Source organism: Pelophylax lessonae (assembly GCF_965119305.1).
Source record: "Pelophylax lessonae genome assembly, chromosome: 3".
Lineage (NCBI taxonomy): Eukaryota > Metazoa > Chordata > Amphibia > Anura > Ranidae > Pelophylax > Pelophylax lessonae.
Window position 1 is genome coordinate 89,472,287 of NC_138770.1, and position 20,955 is coordinate 89,493,241.

The 20,955-nt window shown below is 42.5% G+C and overlaps 1 protein-coding gene across 1 annotated transcript in view; it reads right to left on the reverse strand.

The window, feature by feature from the left end:
- Window positions 1-20,955, reverse strand: part of RHAG (Rh associated glycoprotein) — an 88,581-nt gene that overhangs the window by 20,926 nt on the left and 46,700 nt on the right. Inside the window, exons 5-9 of the mRNA XM_082248809.1 lie at window positions 16,409-16,575; window positions 14,001-14,138; window positions 10,072-10,193; window positions 9,545-9,618; window positions 7,155-7,228 (exon numbers count right to left, since the gene is read on the reverse strand). Of these exons, the coding sequence (XP_082104935.1) occupies window positions 7,155-7,228; window positions 9,545-9,618; window positions 10,072-10,193; window positions 14,001-14,138; window positions 16,409-16,575 (575 nt within the window). The remainder of the gene's footprint in view (window positions 1-7,154; window positions 7,229-9,544; window positions 9,619-10,071; window positions 10,194-14,000; window positions 14,139-16,408; window positions 16,576-20,955) is intronic.

Below are 20,955 nucleotides of genomic sequence, written 5' to 3' on the forward strand. Positions count from 1 at the left end.
CAGGGTAACAGGCAAACAGGAATAGTCAGAGACAAGCCAAAGTCGGTACACAGAAAGATAGATCAAGCACACGGCAGACAGGAACACAACTAACAAGCACTGTTGAACAGCAAAGCAGACCTGCAGTGCGCTGGTTAATATAGACATCCTGGAATGGCCTGGGGTGGAGCCAAACAGGGAAGAGAGATGATAAAAGCAGCCATAAGGAAGAGTCTGGCCTCTAATGCAGATTTGAGGAAAAGGTAAGCTACCAGACACTATTGCATGTCCATGACAATAGGTAGTTCTTGGTAATAGAAGAAAGGTCGTCCATTTGAAATCTGCTTTACAGCCCTTTCACACTATAGCTGGTATAGTCATGTAACACCCTCCTAGGTAGGTGCTAGTGAGAGAGTATAGTTTTTGGCTCTGTCTGCCTATCAGAGGAGCAGCAGGGAAATCTATATTGCTTTCTGCCTACCAGAGAGCAAGATCTGTGAGTTAGGTCTGCTCAGTGTGTAATTCATTGGGTCTAGATAGTGTTTCCACACTGGTCCAATAGAAAGACAAGTTGGACAGTGGAAGGAAACCTGACCAATGAGTACACAAGCCTTGATACAGTCACAGTGATTGGTAGAGACTGGTCTTCTCAGTGCATTATGGGATACTGTATAAAAGCCAGGAGCACATGTGCTGCAGGGTCTTTGGCTGGTGAGAAGAGTCCCGGAGGGAGGATGGCGCCGGCCTCCCCCTCTGTAGCAGTGGCACGTAGTCACAGGGAGTCGACCTGGGAACCAGAGGAAAGGAACTGAACCCAGAGGTCCAGGAGAACTGACTGGAGGGGTAGAGACACTGGAGACCCTCGAAAAACAGTATCGTGAGTACAGGGGATCTAGGTGCCTGACCTGAGGGGGGCAACCCGGGTGTAGGATAGTCAGAGGATGGGTGTCAGTGTGTCAAGTGAAAGGGGATACTAGGCAGGTATCCCGGAGATAATCTACCTAATTAAGTCGTCTGTACAGAGACTTAACCTAAATTCATCTAGTAGCAAGGTGAATCTGCAGCTGTAACTTCAGACAGAAGTCATCATCTATTGTGACTAGTTCAATTTGGAGTATCCCACTCTTCCCTTCTCCCATCCCTATTTTAAAAAAAACGACATACCCCTGGATTGATCTGAGCCAAGAAGTAAAGTGTTAAAGTGAATGCCAGTGTTGCTAATGGTTACCCAGGGGGACCCGAGAGTGTGTTATCCAGCAGCCCTCAAGGGGCAGTGCTACAGTCACATCCAACTCAATTATTTTTGTAATGCTGAAGACATTTCACCGCTCATCCAATAAACTTTTTTGGATCTAATGAGTCTCAAGAACATGCCCCAGCATTTATCACCAACTGTGTAACTCAGTCACCATAATCGAATTCCCATAGAATGTGTCAAGGCAATGCCGATTGTCCATAAATATGATGAGAGATGAGAATGTTTATGAAACCACCCTGATCTAATTACATAATCCAAACCCAAGGGGCCATGAAGCATGCTACACATTTTAATTGTTCTAGTTACACAGCTGAACGTAAATTGTTGCCAAATCAATATGGTAGACAATGTTAAAAATCTGCTAAGGCTGGGTTCACATATGTGCAACAATTAAACATAAATAGTAAGGCGCTAATATGTGGGAATCTACTGATAAAGCTGGGAATTACATAGATATAAATGGTCCATATAAATGTCCATGTGAGGAGGAAAATAAGTCCACCACACAGGGCTGGCCTTCAAGAGAGGGGATAGTGGAAGCTGCTTTCCCAAACATGTAAAAAAACAAAAGAAAAAAGGGGGCCACTGAGTGTAGACTGAAATTTATTCCAAATACACCACTGCTTGCCTGCACATTTCTCCTCTCTTGATAAATACTCATGGATCTCTTCAGTTATTTCCATCCTCATCCAGCCTCCCCAGCTCTGCAGCTCCTCTTGGCCCTCCTATGACTCATTCACCTTCCCTTGCTGGCAAACTCTCAGAAGAGTAAAGCCCCGTACACACGTACTGATCGTCGGCCGAACGATCGGCCGTCTTTTGTCCAGGGCTGTTGTGTCTGTTGAAAACTGCAAAAGACTGCACACAAATTTTGTCGGCCAACAACAGCCGACTGCAGAAGTGATGTCATGTGATGGTTAACTTTCCTTGTCTTTTTTCTTTTCTGAGCATGCCCAGTCTTGCTAATCTGCTGTCTGTCTACCTGAAATCTGTACTGACTTGCGAACAATCGGCCGTTCTGGTGACGGCCAACAAATATTTTAAAGTCTGCACGACAGATTCTGTTCGGCCGAAAATGCGCTGTCGGCTGTCGGAAGCATCAAACTAACAAGCCTACAATCGGCCGATCGGTCGGCGGCCGAATATTTATGGCCGACAATCGGTACGTGTGTACGGGGCTTAAGACAGAGAGCTGTGCATGATGTCCTAAGCCTAGGCTAATTACCAGACAAGAAAGAGGAAGTGGGCTGTATAAGGTAGTTGCTGGCAGAAAAATAATATCCAAAGTTAAAACAACAAGGGCAGAAGATTTAATAGATGGAAAGATGAAAAAATGATGCTTTAATCACTTAAGGACCAGGCCTATTTCTGACACATGTTGTTTACAAGTTAAAATCAGTATTTTTTGCTTGAAAATTACTTAGAACCCCCATTGGTCTTACAAACGCAATTTTTTTTGGAAATAATACACTTTTTTAAATTTACAAGGGACAAAACAAGGGAAAACAGTAACAATTATCCCAATTTTTTTCTACAATGTGAAAGATAATGTTACGTAGAGTAAATTGATACCTAACGTGTAATGATTTAAAATTGCGCACGATCGTGGAATGGCGACAATTTTTGGACTTTTAAATCTCCATAGGCGACACTTGAAAAATTTCTATAGTTTTCCAGTTCAGAGTTATAGAAGAGGTATAGTGCTAGAATTATTGCTCTCCCTCAAATGACCATGGTGATATCTCACATGTGTGGTTTGAACACCATTTACATATGTGGGCGCGACTTGCGTATGCGTTCGCTTCTGCATGCGAGCTCAGAGGGACGGGCCCTTTCACATTTTTTTTTCTTATTTATTTTACTTTTTTATTTTTACACTGTCCCTTTATAAAAAAATGTTTTTATCACTTTTATTCCAGTTACAAGCAATGTAAACATCCCTTGTAATAGAAATAAGCAGGGCAGGCCCTCTTTAATGTGAGATCCGGGGTCAAAAAGACCTCAGATCTCACATTACACTTGAAAGCAATAAAAAAAAAAATGGCTCTTTAACCACTTCTGGACTGGAAGGATTTGCCCCTTTAATGACCAGGCCATTTTTTGCGATTCGGCACTGTGTTATTTTAAAGGACAATTGTGCAGTCGTGCGACACCGTAGCCAAATAAAATTTATGTCCTTTTTTTCCCCCACAAATAGAACTTTTTTTTGGTGGTATTTGATCACCTCTGCAATTTTTATTTTTTGCTCCATAAACAAAAAAAGAGTGACAATTCTGAAAAAAAAAAATATTTTTCACATTCTGCTACCGTATATAACATTCCCCAAAAAAAAATTAAAAATAAAAATAGGCTAATTTGTTTTCTGCTACATATTTTTGGTTAAAAAAAATTGCAATAAGCTTATTATTATTGGTTTACGCAAAGGTTATCGCGTCTACTATCGGGAAAGATTTATGTCATTTTTACTGTTTTTCTTTTTTTTTATTAGTAATGGCAGCGATCTGCGAATTTTTAGCGGGACTGCGACATTGCGGCTGACAGATCAGACCCCTAACTGACATTTTTGACACTTTGGGGGGACCAGTGACATTACTACAGTAATCAGTGCTAAAAATATGCACTGTTACTGTAATAATGACACTGGCAGGGAAAGGGTTAACACAGTGGGTGATCAAGGGGTTAAATGTGAGCCTAGGGGAGTGATTCTAACTGTATGGGGGTTGGGCTTTCGAAATTATCCCAGAGACCTGTGATCCTATATAGAAGGATCACAGGCGCTCTATGATGATTCCAGGGAGAAGAAAAGTCAGCTGTGTTTACAACAGCCGACCGTTCTTCTCTCTCAGCAGGGAGCGATAGCGGGTGCCAGGCAGCAATCAGAGCCACCAGCCCCGTGCATCGGAGTCCCCGCTGCCGAGTGGCACCCTAGCTGCAGGTGCGCGACGTATACCTAGATCGGTTCAGCAGGAGGGGCTGCCTGCCGCAGTAAAACTGCAGTGGGCAGTCGTTAGGCGGTTAAGGCCATTGGGCGGAAGTAATGTTTGGAGTTACTCCGGTCCTCCAAGGCCATAGAGTCAAGTGGGGGCCATCTTGCCCTCACTCAACTTCTTTCCCAACAACACAGAGGATCGTATCGTTTTCCCCGCTACCGACGACTCTGGTAAGCGGCAGGAGGGGGGCACCTCCCCCACTGCCCATAAAAGTGATCCCGTGGTGAATCTGCCACTGGGACCACTTTTATATTAAAGTGGACCGCCCGCACTGTAAGAAAATAACACAGATAGCTGCCATACCCTGGTATTTAATGCCTAGGTAGTGACGTAAATACACGGTGGTTGGTCCGGAAGTGGTGTGAGGCACAACACATATGACCAATGAATAACTAGTTTCCAGCATTTTTGTTTAATAAATGAATGCATCTACACCTGAAGAGTCAACAAAGGGCCATGAAACGCATTGAGTTTTTGGATGCAACTTTTGTTTTAATCATGTATTGACATTTGGATTGTATATGGTCAACATTGTATTTATATTATGTATGAAATGCATTAATATGGATTCATTACAAATCAGCTTGTTACCATTTTATCCTCTTTTTGTATGCAATATTTATTCATTTATTAGACAACAATGTTGGAAATGAGTTATTCATTGGTCTTATGTGCTGTGCCTCATTTAAAGTCCCACGACAAATACATTGGTTGTATGGATATATTAATGAAGGGATCATCACTGGGGATCATCACTGGGTACACCAGGCCACATTCTATTTTGCGAGTGTTATTGTGACACCTTTGAAAAGCAATTTGTGGTTAGATTGCTTTTCAGAGGCATTTCAGAGGTGATAAGGAGGTGATATCTCACCTCCTCACTGCCTGTTTTAGCCCTGTACATTCTACTCCACTGCATTGAATTTGTTTGAATTTATCCCGCCTGCCTGCCAAATGCAACAAGGTCGATACTCTTGTCCGAGGCATGTGTACACGTCCATCCAGCTTGGGGAAAGGGTTGTGGGGCAGTAAAAATGAGGCTCAACCCCCACCACCACCACAAGTCTAAACAAGCACTAGCAGAATTGTATAAACGGCTTCTAACTTTTAGGAGACCACTAAAGATTTTTGTCAAGCTATAGGAAACTGCCTTGTGTGTAAATAATCTTTTTTTTATTTTTCAGTGTTAAAATATTGAGTTACTTTCTTGTTAGCCTTGTAAATTCGAAGTATTCCGTATAAAGATCTCATTCTTGTCACTTGTAGCCAAGGGGCCAGTATGAGCCAAGTAAGGAACTCTGTGAGGGATCATTTTGTAACTTGCTGAAGATGGAAATGGAGAGCAGATACGCCCTCTATACCTTATCTCTCCTTGCAGAGATGGGATATCCTAAGTAGCTAGTAGAGTGCCAAAATGCATACAGGCAGTCCTGGCCTTCTTATCTGAAAGACCAGAATGCTTTACAAATAGAGTGTCAAGTTCCCTGTAATAAAACATTTATTTGTAAAAAAAAAAAAAATGTTGTGCAAATAATTTCAAAAGTTATAAAATTGTGATTTATAAAATGTAATAAATTACAAAAATACAAAATTAGCTTGCTAAAAAAAATTTTAATTTGAAACTACACCAAAGCATTAGAGGTGCCGCTCGCCTGCAGGCTCCTGTCTGTCCCTATCTGGTGACTCCCACTCAGGCCCGTTGCTATAAGGCAGGCCAACCAAGCAATTGCTTGGGGCCCCGAGCTGGCCTGGGGCCCCAAGACAATGACTGGTTAAGAATAAATGCAACGACACTGTGTAAGGCTGTGAGCGCCCCTTTGATCGTCAATGCAGTAAAGTGCAATGACACTGTTATCGGGATCTCCCTCAAGGGGGCCCCTCTCTGCCTCAACAGGTTTGTAAAAAGTCTGATAAGATCTGCAGACACAAGAGAGATCCCTGGCCTACCAGCTAAACTTTATGCAGAGTATGGACCAGCCCATGGACAGTGCAGACTGACAGCTCCTACTGTATACAGATAGCAGAGCTCTAAATGCAATTAAAATTCCTGCATCCTGTGGGGATGAGTGAGGAGCTGATAGCATCAGGGTGAGTAGCTGCTAGGACCCTCTGCTTCTACATCTGCCGAGTGCCGACAGGTCTGAAAACTTCTTTCTTTTTCTTTTTTCTATCTCCCTTCTAATCTTTGTCTTCCCATGTCTCTTTTTGTTTATCTGTCCCCCTCCTCTCTCTCTTTCTCTCCTTTCTTTCTTTCTTTATTATCTATCTATCTATCTATCTATCTATCTATCTATCTATCTATCTATCTATCTATCTATCTATCTATCTATCTATCTATCTATCGATACTTAAACTATGGCTATGCTGTGGTTCCTGTAGGCTTTGCGTGTGTGCGGGGGGTTGGGGGGGGCTCCATGTCCATTTTGCTTGGGGCCCCCAAATTAATTCAAACGGCCCTGCTCCCACTGAGGGTGCAGGCTAGGGGAGAGCTCATCTTGGCTCGGTCTGTGCATCCACTCGGAGCCATCGAGATTCTAGACAACATCCACCGCCTTCACATCCCTTTTGAGTGCAGGAATATCTTTTTTGTTAATAGGTAGACCCCAATGCCTCCTGCTGCTTGCCTGGAGAGAGGCTTTAACAAGTGTTCTTGTAATCGGTTATGGAGGTTAGAAAACCTTGTTTGATTGAAATATTTTTACAGTGCTATCTGCAGCTAGCACCTCATTTTTCTTCACTGCCCTAAACAGGAGCATTACTGCAACTAGAGCAAACTTGGCAGTGAAGACTTTGTAAAATGGGCGAATTGCACATTTAAATCCCACCGTTTTCTAATGTCTGGTGGTCAACTTTCACAAGAACAATGTAAAGCATCACAGTACACTGTAGACATGCATCTTCAGTCTATATGAACTCTCTATACTTACTTCCCAGTAAACTGTGTCATCATAGCAGCTCTGGTCAGGTGGCTGTCCCCAGAAAGGAAGTTTCAATATAAACCCTAGAAAAAAACATTGTATTATTAATATTATGTTTAACATGTGGCGTATTTATATAAAAAAAAAGAAAAAAAAATCTGTAAAACCTCGTGTACATTTGTTCTAAGCAAATAAAGGCAAAAACAAATGTGTTCAGGCTATTGTTTCTCCAGGTTGAATGTTATTTAACCACTTTAAGACCAAACACTTTCACCCCCTTCCTTCCCAGGCTAATTTTCAGATTTCAGTGCTGTCACATTTTGAATGACAATTACTCACTGTACCCAAATTACATTTGTATCATTTTTGAGACAGGTTGGGCTTTCTTTTGGTGGTATTTAATAACCACTATTTTTTTTCGTATTTTTTACTATACTGACTACTATTTTTTACTATAAAATACTGACAATTTTGAAAAAAAAAAAAAAATGCAAATAATGTAAAGAATAGTAATAATAATAATAATTGTTCTTCATGCATACCAAAATGTTTCCTGCTGCATTTCTTTGGTAAAAAATAACCCAAATCAGTGTATATTATTTCGTCTGTGTAAAAGTTATAGAGTCTACAAACTATGTTATATACAGTATATTGGAAAATTGACCAGTCCCCATATACTGACGGCTTGTCTCATTACATTACTAAAATGCCAGGACAGTACCAATACCCCACAAATGACCCTTTTTTGGAGAGGAGACAACCCAAGGTATTTAGTAAGAGACATGGTGAGTTTTTTGAAGTTTACATTTTTTGTCACAATTTTATGGAAAATTTATTAATTAAATAACATTTGTTTTTTTTATTTCCAATTTTTTTTTACATACTGTCACTAACTTCCAGCACTGGGTCAATTACGGTCCTATCACGCGATCCGCTGTCCGGTGCGGTCCGTTCTCAGCTCAGCGGGGGATCGATCCGCCAATGAGCAGGCGGATGACATCTCCGTCTCCTCACTGTGAGGACGGACCCCCTGGACGGATGGAAAATAGGGTTTCCATCCATCCGGATTTCACGGACAGGATCGGAATCGGAGAGCAGCGGGTGTCAGCGGAGATGTCTCCGCTGACATTCGCTGCCCATAGGGATGCATGGAGGATCCGATCAGGTCCACCTAAAAACTGACAGGCGGATCTGATCGGATCGTTCGTGTGAAAGGGGCCTTACTCACACGGGCACAGGCTCATTGATTGCCTCCTTCCGATATCCACAAGGCAGTCTCCACAAACTCACACCACCATAGGACAGCTAGACGCCTTTCCCCCAACTTCTTCCTGGTACTCTTCGGTAAGCTTCTCCAGACCCAAAACAAAATTCAGAACTAAACCTTTGTGAATAGGCCTCAGCTGGGACCTTGATGTTTTTTAGCTGGCACATTCAGAAAGCCTGCCCCAGGGGTCTCCTCCAGCAGGACTGGACCCAGGAACACTGCACCTCCTGCCTCAGGCCCAGACTATTTATGAGCTCTTCCTTCGCCTTCTAGGCACACCTCCCCAGAGATTGGCTGGAGTCCCATAAATATTGAGGCTGCTTGCTCTGTTCTCCCTCCCATTATACTTCTAGAATCCTCTGGAATACAGGGGAAGTAATCAGAGCAGTAGCCTGAGAAACACTGAACAGGCCAAAACAATAAACCCCTGCTCCATTGATTACAGAGGAGCTAACTAAATTTTCCTAACATCCTGCACTACTCTAGGAGGGTCCTACATAATATTAGCACGTAAGACTGGGGCCAGGGGAGGGCTGGCAGTCTTAGGCCTAGGGGGCAAGTCCAGTCAAGTGGCCCATTGAACCATCGAATCAGCTCACCATCCAGGCCCACCTGGTTTTATAATGGATATTGATGTTATGAAGCAAGACAAACATGATGCAATATGGTAACATAATTGAATGTTAATAGCAACAAAGGAGGTTTACCAAAAATACATGACATTACTCCAGGCAGGGCCTAGGAAGCTCCTGTCGGGCAGAGATCACTCTGCCTGACAGGGAAGTGACTGTGTTTTATTATTGTGCCGGCCGGTGGCAGGAGCGTACTCTGCACACTCATACCGCTCCGCTGCAGCTCTGCGAATATAAAATTGTATAGCGGCGACCAGCAGCTGTATACAGTGTCTGGCCCCTACATTAATCCAGCCCTGAGTGCGGCCTTTTTACCCAGCATCACAGCAGCCCGGGGGGCAATTGCCACCCTGCCCCCCTTCCCAGTCCTCCCCTGACTGGGGCACTTCCCTTACTGTGAATGTCACTGAAAAGCTAAATATCAATGAGGGGATTTTAGATCCTGCCTCTAGAAGGCCATTATTTAGTCAAACCTTTTTGTATATATTCCATTTACAAACCTGTAATAACGCCTCCAACCACAGAGATCCCAAAAGTTGCAGCTAAAGCAGCTCCTTGCAGGAGTGGTGTATAACTGCAAGACAGAAAAAAGAAAATATATTATCTAAGTGGAGTCAGGAGTGTTACTAGATCTCAGTCAGGAAAGGGTTAATACCCCTGTCAGTTTATTTTTTTACAGTCTCTTTCCCATTGGGGAAATTTTCCCTTATTCCCCATCTCAAAGAAGCAACAGAAAGTAAAAGGACATTTCTACAAAATTAGGGAGAATCACTGCTTACAGTTTATCCAGGGGCAGTAAAAATAAGTAGTCAAGATACGGTTTTACCTCCTGACCTAGATACCAGGTATACTTATATCTTCCAAAGGTTCAGCTTTGATAAAACTACCCTGCACTAAGAATGTAGGAAAAAGGGGACAAAAGGGGCACAGTTCATGTGACTAGGGTAAAAAGAAGCTTGAAGTCATCATTAAAAAAAAAAGAAAAAATGTCATGCAGAACAACGCATTGTGAATGAGAATCACTCACCCATCCTTGGCTCCCATTGCAGTGGCAACAACACCAGCGACACCTCCCAGAATTCCCGGCAAGCCATGCAAATTGTGCACACCACAAGTGTCTTGGATTCTCAGCTTGGAAGCGACAATTGGCTAAAATACAACAATCGGTTATTCCAAAAAGGAGAATAAGACAACCCAGATATAAAAAAAGAGTTTTACTTTTTTTATTTATTTAGTATAAATATAATCTGTGATGGTTTACACTTTTGGAACCTAAAGGCCCGTACACACGATAAGAAAATCTGAAGGGAAATTTCGTCCGACGACCGATCTGCCGATTTTCGGGTTGTTAGTATGGTGCTTTCGACAGCCGACTTCGACTTTTCGGCCAAAAAAATCCTGATGTGCAGGCTATATAATTTTTATCGTCCGTCAACACAACGTCTGATTTTCGTTTTCATTAAAGCCCCGTACACGCGATCAGATTATCGAACGATCTGTCGTCCGTTTTTTGTGACATGCTAGTTTGATGTGGAAAGTGAAGAGGTTATTTTCATACGAATTTTCCCGTACGACAGAATTCTACTTCAGAAGTGATGTCACGTGTTGGATTGCTTTGTATGTGTTCTTTCATCTCGGAGCATGCCTAGTCTTGCTCTCAAGATTTTTTTCCATCGAAAACTGTACTAATGAAACGAAAATCGGACGTTGTGTTGACGGACGATAAAATTTTTATAGCCAACAAATGGTACCATTCTGAATCAGCTCTCTCAATTTGAGCGTATCTGTATCAAGAACCCACACTCCAGAGGTCTAATTTATAGCCTATATTCTCAATTGCTTAAAAATCCAGACGTAGATACACCAAGCTATGTCAGGAAATGGGAAACAGACCTTGGCCGTACACTTAACCAATCAGAATGGTCTGAAATCTGGTCTGTAACAAAATCTTCTTCTTCAAATATTATCGCAATTGAATCATCATACAAGGTTCTTTCACGATGGTACTTGGTACCAGCTAGAATCGCCAAGTTCACACCAAACTATCCGGCTTTTTGTTTTAGAGGTTGTACGGAAATAGGTACACATGTTCATATGTGGTGGAATTGCTCAATTGCTACAGTTTTTTGGAAAGAAATATTCTCTCTAGCATCTAAAATGTTTGAAATAGATATTACTCCAGATCCGGTGATTTCCCTTTTCAAATTTAAAACCTGCATGCCTGACACGAAAACAATTAAAATTATTCCTTCAGCTTCTTAATGCCGCTAAACAAACCATAGCCAAAGCTTGGAAGACTACCACTTTGAATCTTGTAGAAGTTAAACATAGGATGAATAATGCATTATTACATGCAAAAATGGAAGCCATGGATTGCGATAAATTTAGTACTTTTATAAGCATTTGGGACCCTTGGATTAAACATGGCCTATCATCGGGTATTGAGGAACAGGTTCTGAATGCTTGGTAGTTAAGACTTATATTTTATTTACTTTGTATTAACTTTTGTGGTACAAGTTCTATTCTCGATGCCCTCTCCTTTACCCACTTTACCCTACCCACACCCTGCTGACTTCTTCCTTTTCCTTTTTTTTTTATTTCCCCCACAGCCATGTTCTGAATACCTTCTCAAAATCTTAATATCTCAGTATATCATATTAATAATTCTACCTTTTTCTTTTGTTCCTTCCTTTTGTGCAAACTTCACTATACAGTATAACATTTATAATACTTCTGTAACAATAACAGTATTTCTACTTCTGTTTTTGTTTTGTAACTTGCTTTATGGCTGTTTTATAAAACTCAATAAAAGTATTGAACGAGAAAAATTTTATAGCCTGCACATCAGGATTTTTTCACCCGAAAAGTCGGAGTCGGCTGTCGAAAGCACCATACTAACAATCCGAAAATCGGCAGTTCAGTCGTCGGACGAAATTTCCCTTCAGATTTTCTTATCGTGTGTACGGGCCTTTAGGCAATCATATCTTAAAGCACCAAATTCAATGGGAAAGGTAATATAAAAAGAATGATGGATAAAAGGCAGCCGTAAAGCAGATCCATCAAAGCTACTACTGTTTGAGAGGAGCACACTATTCTAGCAGTAATAAAATGTTTAAAATCTGGGTCTTTTGTTTTCCTGAGAAAAAATTGATAAACAGAACTCCTGAAACCAACAGGAACTTGTTCAAGAATACAATGGACTTCACTTGGTCTCATTCTGATGTGAAGCTCATAAAAATTCAGCTTGAACGCATATATCCAATACAGCATACAGTATATTAGATATTTTAGTTCTAGTGTATATGTGTTGTAACAGTGTGAGGTCCTACCACAATATGAGTTCAGCAAGTTGATATAAAAAAGACACAGGATTCTCAAATGTAAAGTTTGAGAAGCTTTGGCATGTTCATTGTGAACAGAGAAAGCTGAGCTCTTCATAGGACCCCATTTCAGCAGACGGTGGGCTGAAATCCGCTGTCCACTGACATCACAGACCCGGTCCAGGCTGGAGAAAGATCATGACCATATGGTCGGGATCCACCCACAACCCTGGACTGGCAGCTGGCTCAACCTCTTAGTGAGCCGCTGAGAGTATGAGCCAGCTGCTCCTGCCCCTCCACACCCCAGAGCTCTAGAGAACACTTCAGGGGAGAAGAAGAGCAGACAGCATTGATTGACAGTGACCAGCTCTCTGCTCATGGAACACTGGGAACTGAGCGATCAGCGGAATTTGATCGCTCGGTTCTCAGTCTGGAGCCAGCGGGGGACAAATGCAGAATCGGACCGATACTGCATCCACCTAGGTAAGTATGATTTAAAAAATAAACAAAAAAGCATACTTCTCTTTTAACCACTTGCCGACTGCCTAACGCAGTCAGCCCCTCACAGGCAAAGCGACGTAGGTTTACGTCACTAGCCTGTGAGGCTCTAGGGAGCGAGCGCCCACCGCAGGAGGCGCGCTCCCTCTCTCGCTCGCTCACGGACCCCCCCGCGCGTGTGCCCGGCGGACCCGATGTCCGCCGGGCACTCACGATCGTCCGTTAGAGCGGGAGAAAGGCAGGCGGCTAATGTAAACACAGCCGCCTGTCATTCTCCCCTGTGTAAGAATGGAGATCATACGGTTCTACTATGTAGGACCGTTGATCTCTATTCTTACACCAGTAGCCACATCCAATCACAGTAAGAATCACGCCCCTAGGGACACACTTAACCCCTCCCTCTCAAATAAAGTTAACTCCTTCCCTGCCAGTGTCATTTTTACAGTAACAGTGCATATGTATAGCACTGATTACTGTAGTAATGTCACTGATAACCCCAAAAGTGTCAAAAATGTCAGTCAAGGGTCCAATCTGTCTGCCGCAATGTTGAAGACCCGCAAAAAAAATCGCAGATCGCCGCCATTACTCGTTAAAAAAAAAAAAAACAACAAAAATGACAAAGATCTTTCCCTTAGTTAGTAAACGCAATAACTTTTGCACAAACCAATCAAAATACGCTTTTTGCAATTTTTTTTACCAAACATAGGTAGCATAAAACAAATTGGCCTAAAATGTTAAAAAATTTAGATTTTTACATTTTTTTGGGGAATTTCATATAAAAAAATTTGAAAAATATTGTTATTTTTGCAAAATTGACGCTCTTTTTTTGTTTATAATGCATGATCAAAAAATCGCACAGGTGATCAACTACCACCAAAAGAAAGCTCTGTTTGTGGGAAAAAAAGGACGTTAGATTCGTTTAGGTACAGCGTCGCACAACCGCGCAATTTTCCGTTAAAGTCACGTAGTGCCGAATTGCAAAATAGGCCCTGGTCAGGAAGGGGGTAAAATCTTCCGGGGCTTAAGTGGTTAAAAGAATGTGGAAATGTAGAAGGCTTCACATGACAGTTTTTAGAGAGGACTAAAGAAGATCTGTTTTTTCCTACAAGGTTTGTGGTCAGGAACCTTATAAAATTACCATTAAGAACTTGAATCCCAGTGTAGAAACGATACCAGCAATAAAACCAATCATCATTGCGCCGTATGGGCCAATATTCATATCAGCACAGGTGCCCACAGCAACACCTCCGGCCAGGGTGGCATTCTGAATGTGGACCTGCGTAAAACAAGAAGACAATAGAATATTAAAGCACAAATCCAAAAAATGTGTAAAATGAATCGCTGAATTGTTAACGGTATCCAACAATTAATGCAACTACTATAAAGTCAGAAAACTCACACAATCAGCATTTGTCTGTGTATTATAACATTTCATAAAGATTCAACTAGTCTCATGTACTTCTGGATAGGATAAGCTGACTTTTGTCACATGACTGTGTGTACTGTACAGTGCCTCCGGAAAGTGTTCACAACGTTTCACTTTTTCCACATTTTGTTATGTTACAGCCTTATTACAAAATAGATTACATTATTTATTTTCCTCAAATTCTACAAACAATACTCCATAATCCCAAGAAAGAAGTTTGTTTGAAATCTTTGCAAATTTATTAAAAATAGAAAACAAAATTTCACAGCCTTTGCGCAATACTTAGTTGAAGCACCTTTGGCACCAATTACAGCCTCAAGACTTTTTGAGTATGATGCTACAAGCTTGGCACACCTATTTTTGGGCAATTTCTCCCATTCTTCTTTGCAGGACCTCTCAGGCTCCATCAGGTTGAATGGGGAGCATCAGTGCACAGCGCAGATCTCTCTAGAGATGTTCAATCGGGTTCACGTCAGGGCTCTTCCTGGACCACTCAAGGACATTCATAGAGTTGTCCCGTAGCCACTCCTTTATTATCTTGGCTGTGTGCTTAGGGTCGTTGTCCTGTTGGAAGATGAACCTTCACTCCAATTTGAGGTCCAGAGCGCTCTGGAGTAGGTTTTCATCAAAGATGTCTCTGTACATTGCTGCATTCATCTTTCTCTCGATCCTGACTAGTCTCCCAGTTCCTGCCACTGAAAAACATCCCCATAGCATGATGCTGCCACCACCATGCTTCACTGTAAGGGTAGTATAGGCCAGGTGATGAGTGGTGACTGGTTTCCTCCTAACATGAGGCTTGCCATTCAGGCCAAAGAGTTCAATCTTTTTCATCAGACCAGACAATTTAGTTTCTTATGGTCTGATAGTCCTTCAGGTGCCTTTTGGCAAACTCCAGTTGGGCTGTCATGTGCCTTTTACTGAGAAGTGGCTTCCGTATGGCCACTCTACCATACAGGTCTGATTGGTGGAGTGCTGCAGAGATGGTTGTTTTTCTGAAAGGTTCTCCTCTCTCCACAGAGAAAACCTGAGGCTCTGTCTGAGTGACCATCATGTTCTTGGTCACTTCCTTGACTAAGGCCCTTTTCCCCCTGATCGCTCAGTTTGGCCAGGCGGCCTGTTCTAGGATCAGTTCTGGTGATTCCAAACTTCTTCCTTTTACGGATGATGGAGGCCACTGTGCTCAATGGGAGCTTCAATGCTGCAGACATTTTTCTGTACCCTTCCTCAAATCTTTGCCTCCATACAATCCTAGCTCGGAGATCTACAGACAATTCCTTGGTCTTCATGGCTTGGTTTAAGCTCTGACATGCACTGTTATCTGTGGGACCTTATATAGACAGGTGTTTGCCTTTCCACACTATGTCCAATCAACTGAATTTACCACAGATGGACTCCAATCAAGTTGTAGAAACATCTCAATTATGATCAATGGAAACAGGATGCACCTAAGCTCAATTTTGAGTGTCATGGCAAAGGCTGTGAATACTTATGTACATGGGATTTTTTTATTTTTTTTTAATAAATTTGCAAAGATTTCAAACAAACTTCTTTCACGTTGACATTATTGCGTATAGTTTGTAGAATTTTTAGGAAAATATTCAATTGAATCCATTTTGGAATAAGGCTGTAACATGGCAAAATGTGGAAAATGTGAAGCGCTGTGAATACTTTCCGGATGCACTGTATGTATAGCCAAAAAGCTGACCATACAATATAAAGTACAATATCTTACCAAACTTTTTAATAGGAGAGCAAACCTAAAGAATGCATAAGTATCTGATCAGGCTGACCTTTGAACTACAAAGTTGATGGTAGATCTAAAGGAGATTGTACAATCAGATTGTAAATTGTATTGTCTGCCTCGGACCATTGTCATCAGAGCAGGGGTACCCATTGGACGAATTCCAAAGACCTCCTATTTTGGTGACAAGTAGAATTTTTGATTTTCTATAACTTTCTGTCTTGTTATAATGGTCACCAGGACAAATAACGGGTGAATCTATCTAGCAAGGGCACAGACAGCATAACCTAGCCACACCATGCTGCCACTTTCTTACCACCCCATAAACTGGTTTTCCTGGGTTCATATCTCTGGATCATCTCTTGTTCTTTCTTACCATATCAAACTTTCCTTTGTGTTCCACCAAGCTGGAGAAGGCATAGGCGGTCAGGACACAGGCAGCCAATGAGAAGTAGGTGTTAATTATGGCCATTTCCTGCTCTGCTCCATGGTTGGCAATGGCTGAATTGAAGCTTGGCCAGAACATCCACAGAAACAGAGTCCCTGTAAATATGAAGAGATTGTAAGGAATCACCAATGTAAGTTCAAAAGTCATTTCAATATTTTTTGAATCCACAACCTTCACTAAAAGTAGAATCCAACGCAATTTTACATCTTGGTGCAGTACACAGGATTGTTTGTCAATGTTTTTGAAGACTAAGAAGACAATTACTTTCCTGAGCCCTGTGGTTGCGAAGTTCTAATACTGACTGAAGAAACATGCAAGAAGGGGGGAGGTTCCAAGACTGAACTAACTAGTACTAAACAGGAGGGAAGAATGGAGGGATGTGGAAAGAAAGGGAAGGTATGGTGGCGCTGCCTAGAAATAAAGTGTCATATGTGCAAAAAATTGAATATAGTGATGTAACCTGTAAATGCATTTGAATAAAGCGTCATGTGTGCTACAATGTGAAACGTACGAAAATAAAGGGCGATTGTGCAAATCCGTACAATTAATATAGCCTGATTATAAATAAAGTACCTGATTAATACAATTAATGCAGTGCTAAAAAAAATATAACAGGTCATAAAAATAAGACATATCCAATATTAAAAAATATATATATATATATATATATATAACAATATATATAACAATATATATATATATATATATATATATATATATATATAACAATTTAAAAATTATTAAAAAAACGAATATACTGTATATATATAATGGAATTGGACTCCCCCAGCCACTCTAGTACTGACCAGCACAGATAGACTCTACATGATTTTGCACGATTTGTGCACTTTGCACAGTTACTGGGACTATTGGACTATTTATATTAACTTTTTTAATAATTAAAAAAAAAATGATATATTTTTTGATTAGGCTATATTCATTGTACCGATTTGCACCATTGCACTTTATTTTTGTATGTTTCACATTGTAGAACACATGACACTTTATTCATATACATTTACAGGTTACGTCACTAATTACGTCAAAATATGTCATACAATTTTTTTAATATATTCCATATCATTCCATATTGTTATACCCCTTCGGGGTATTTGAGGTAGGCAGCAGCCCTTTTATCCATATGATACCTAATGAAATGGGTAAAAAAGTTGCAGTGGCCTAAAACTGCCACCAGATGTCAGCATGCATCAAACAAAGGCATCCAAATACAGCTCAATACAACACAGAAAAAAAAAAAACATACTGTACACACACTATATTGTCAAAAGTATTGGGACACCTGCCTTTACACACACATGAACTTTAAAGAGGAAGTAAACCCTCCTCTACAACTTGTACCTATAGGTGATCCTATGATAAGGCTTACCTATAGGTACTGTAAATATCTCCTAAACATGCACCGTTTAGGAGATATTTACCTTACATGCAGCCAGTGACGTCACTGGCGCATGCGCTCTGAAGGAACGGCCGCTGGTGCCGTTTCTTCAGAGTCCCGTGCCGTGACTGTCGGCTCCCGCGCGCGTGCGCGGGAGTGACGTCACCGCGGCTCCGGCCAATCAGATGGCCGGATGCCGCGAACCCGGAAGACGGGCGACTGGACATGTCGCCCGTCATACAGGTAAGCGAGCGGCACGGCGGGGGCTCGTTCTAAGGTAAGTATTGCATAATGAGCTAGTATGCGATGCATACTAGCTCATTATGTGTTTCTCTTACAGGTTACCAAAAAAAAAAAAAAAAACTTTGTACGGGTTTACAACCTCTTTAATGGCATCCCAGTCTTAGTCCGTAGGGTTCAATATTGAGTTGGCCCACCCTATGCAGCCATAACAGCTTCAACGCTTCTGGGAAGGCTGTCTATAAGGTTTAGGAGAGTGTCTATGGGAATGTTTGATCATTCTTCCAGAAGCACATTTGTGAGGTCAGGCACTGATGTTGGACGAGAAGGTCTGGCTCCCAGTCTCTGCTCTAATTCATCTCAAAGGTGTTCTATCAGGTTGAGGTCAGGGCTTTGTGCAGGCAAGTCAAGTTCATCCACCCCAAACTCGCTCATCCATGTCTTTATGGACCTTGCTCTGTGCACTGGTGTGCAGTCATGTTGGAACAGGAAGGGGCCATCCCCAAACTGTTCCCACAAAGTTGGGAGCATGAAATTGTCCAAAATGTCTTGGTATGCTGACGTCTTAAGAGTTTCCTTCACTGGAACTAAGGGGCCAATCCCAACCCCTGAAAAACAACCCCACATCATAATCCCCTCTCCACTAAATGATTTAGAGGGGTGGCCCAATGCGTTTGGCAATATAGTGTGGATGAGTGAGTTTGGGGTGGATGAACTTGACTGTCCTGCACAGAGTCCTGACCTCAACCCGATCGAACACCTTTGGGATGAATTAGAGAGTACACTGCGAGCCAGGCCTATGTTTCTATAAAGGGAATCAACTCGGTAAAGGAGGAGAGCATATTTAAAAGAAGAAAAACTACCACAAGAGGACACAGTTTTAAATTAGAGGGGCAAAGGTTTAAAAGTAATATGAGGAAGTATTACTTTACTGAGAGAGTAGTGGATGCATGGAATAACCTTCCTGCAGAAGTGGTAGCTGCAAATACAGTGAAGGAGTTTAAGCATGCATGGGATAGGCATAAGGCTATCCTTCATATAAGATAGGGCCAGGGACTATTCATAAGGATTCAGATATATTGGGCAGACTAGATGGGCCAAATGGTTCTTATCTGCTGACACATTCTATGTTTCTATGTTTCTCATCCACATCAGTGCCTGACCTCACAAATGCGCTTCTGGAAGAAAAGTCAAACATTCCCATAGACACACTTCTAAACCTTGTGGACAGCCTTCCCAGAAGAGTTGAAGCTGTTATAGCTGCAAAGGGTGGGCCAACTCAATATTGAACCCTACGGACCAAGACTGGGATGCAATAAAGTTCATGTGCGTGTAAAGCAGGGGTGGGGAACCTTTTTTCTGCCAAGGGCCATTTGGGTATTTATGAAATCATTCGGGGGCCATACAAAATTATCAACTTAAAAATGTGCCTATTATATTTGGTCAAAAATTTAATTAACTCACCCCTAATGTGATGGCTGCAACTGATTCTCTTTGGTGAGATGTGTGATGTTAGCTGGTATTGATGATGTTGCTACTCACAACTGGTTTTCCAGGTTTGCGTCGGTCAGTCTGGAGCGCAGTCGACTTTGTGGTGGTAAGTTTTGAAAAGAACTGCTGGCGGGTAATGCTGGTGGGTATAGCTGGCTAGTACTGCTGGTGGGTACAGCTGGCTGGTACTGCTGTGGGTACTTCTGGCTCAGGCTGGTACTGCTGGCTTGTACTGTGCTGTGGGTACTGCTGGCTGGCACTGCTGGCTCGGGCTGGTACTGCTGTGGGTATTGCTGATTCAGGCTGGTACTGTGCTGTAGGTACTGCCTTGGGTACTGCTGGCTCAGGCTGGTACTGCTGGCTGGTACTGTGCTGTGGGTACTGCTGGCTAGTACTGCTGGCTGGTACTGCTGTGGGTACTGCTGGCTGGTATTGCTGTGGGTACTGCTGGCTGGTACTGTGCTGTATGTACGGCTGGCTGGTACTGTTGTGGGTACTGCTGACTCTGGCTGGTACTGCTGTGGGTACTACTGGCTCTGGCTGGTACTGCTGGGGGTACTGCTGGTTCTGCTGTGGGTACTGCTGACTCTGGCTGGTACTGCTGTGGGAACTACTGGCTCTTGCTGATACTGCTGTGGGTACTGCTGGTTCTGCTGTGGGTACTGCTGGCTCTGGCTGGTACTGCTGTGTGTACTGCTGGCTCTGGCTTATACTGCTGTGGGTACTGCTGGTTCTGCTGTGGGTACTGCTGAGAGTACTGCTGGCTCTGGCTGGTACTGCTGGTTCTGGCTGGTACTGCTGTGTGTGCTGCTGGTGGGAAATGCTGGCTAGCAGAGGAAGAGGCGATGTTTCCTGTATTTGTCACAGGCGGAGTGCATTTGATATCACTCCGCCTGTGACTCACTCAGGCTGTCAGTACGGAGCCGGAACTATACAGGAAGCATTGGCTCCGTTCTGACAGATCAGCTGAGAGACACAGACTCAGCTGCACGGGGGGCCGGACCAAATGACTTTGAGGGCCGCATACGGCCCCTGGGACATAGGTTCCCCACCCCTGGTGTAAAGGGAGATGTCCCAATACTTTTGACAATATAGTGTAAGTGGTGATCCTGGCATGAGCATTCCTGTTCAGGCCCTTACTGTTATAGAGTGACTTTCTTGCTGTCCCCTAACTGTGCCCCTGCATTGTCACCCTGCCAAACTGGTTTACAGTTGTCACCATCAGGAAACTCTCCATGGGAAATCTCATGTAGCCATTGCCTGAATGCATGTAGACAGAAATGGGTGCTAAGAGGTTGCAGGAGACCAGAAGTGCTGAGATGCAGCAGAGGACGGAAAAGGTGAAAAC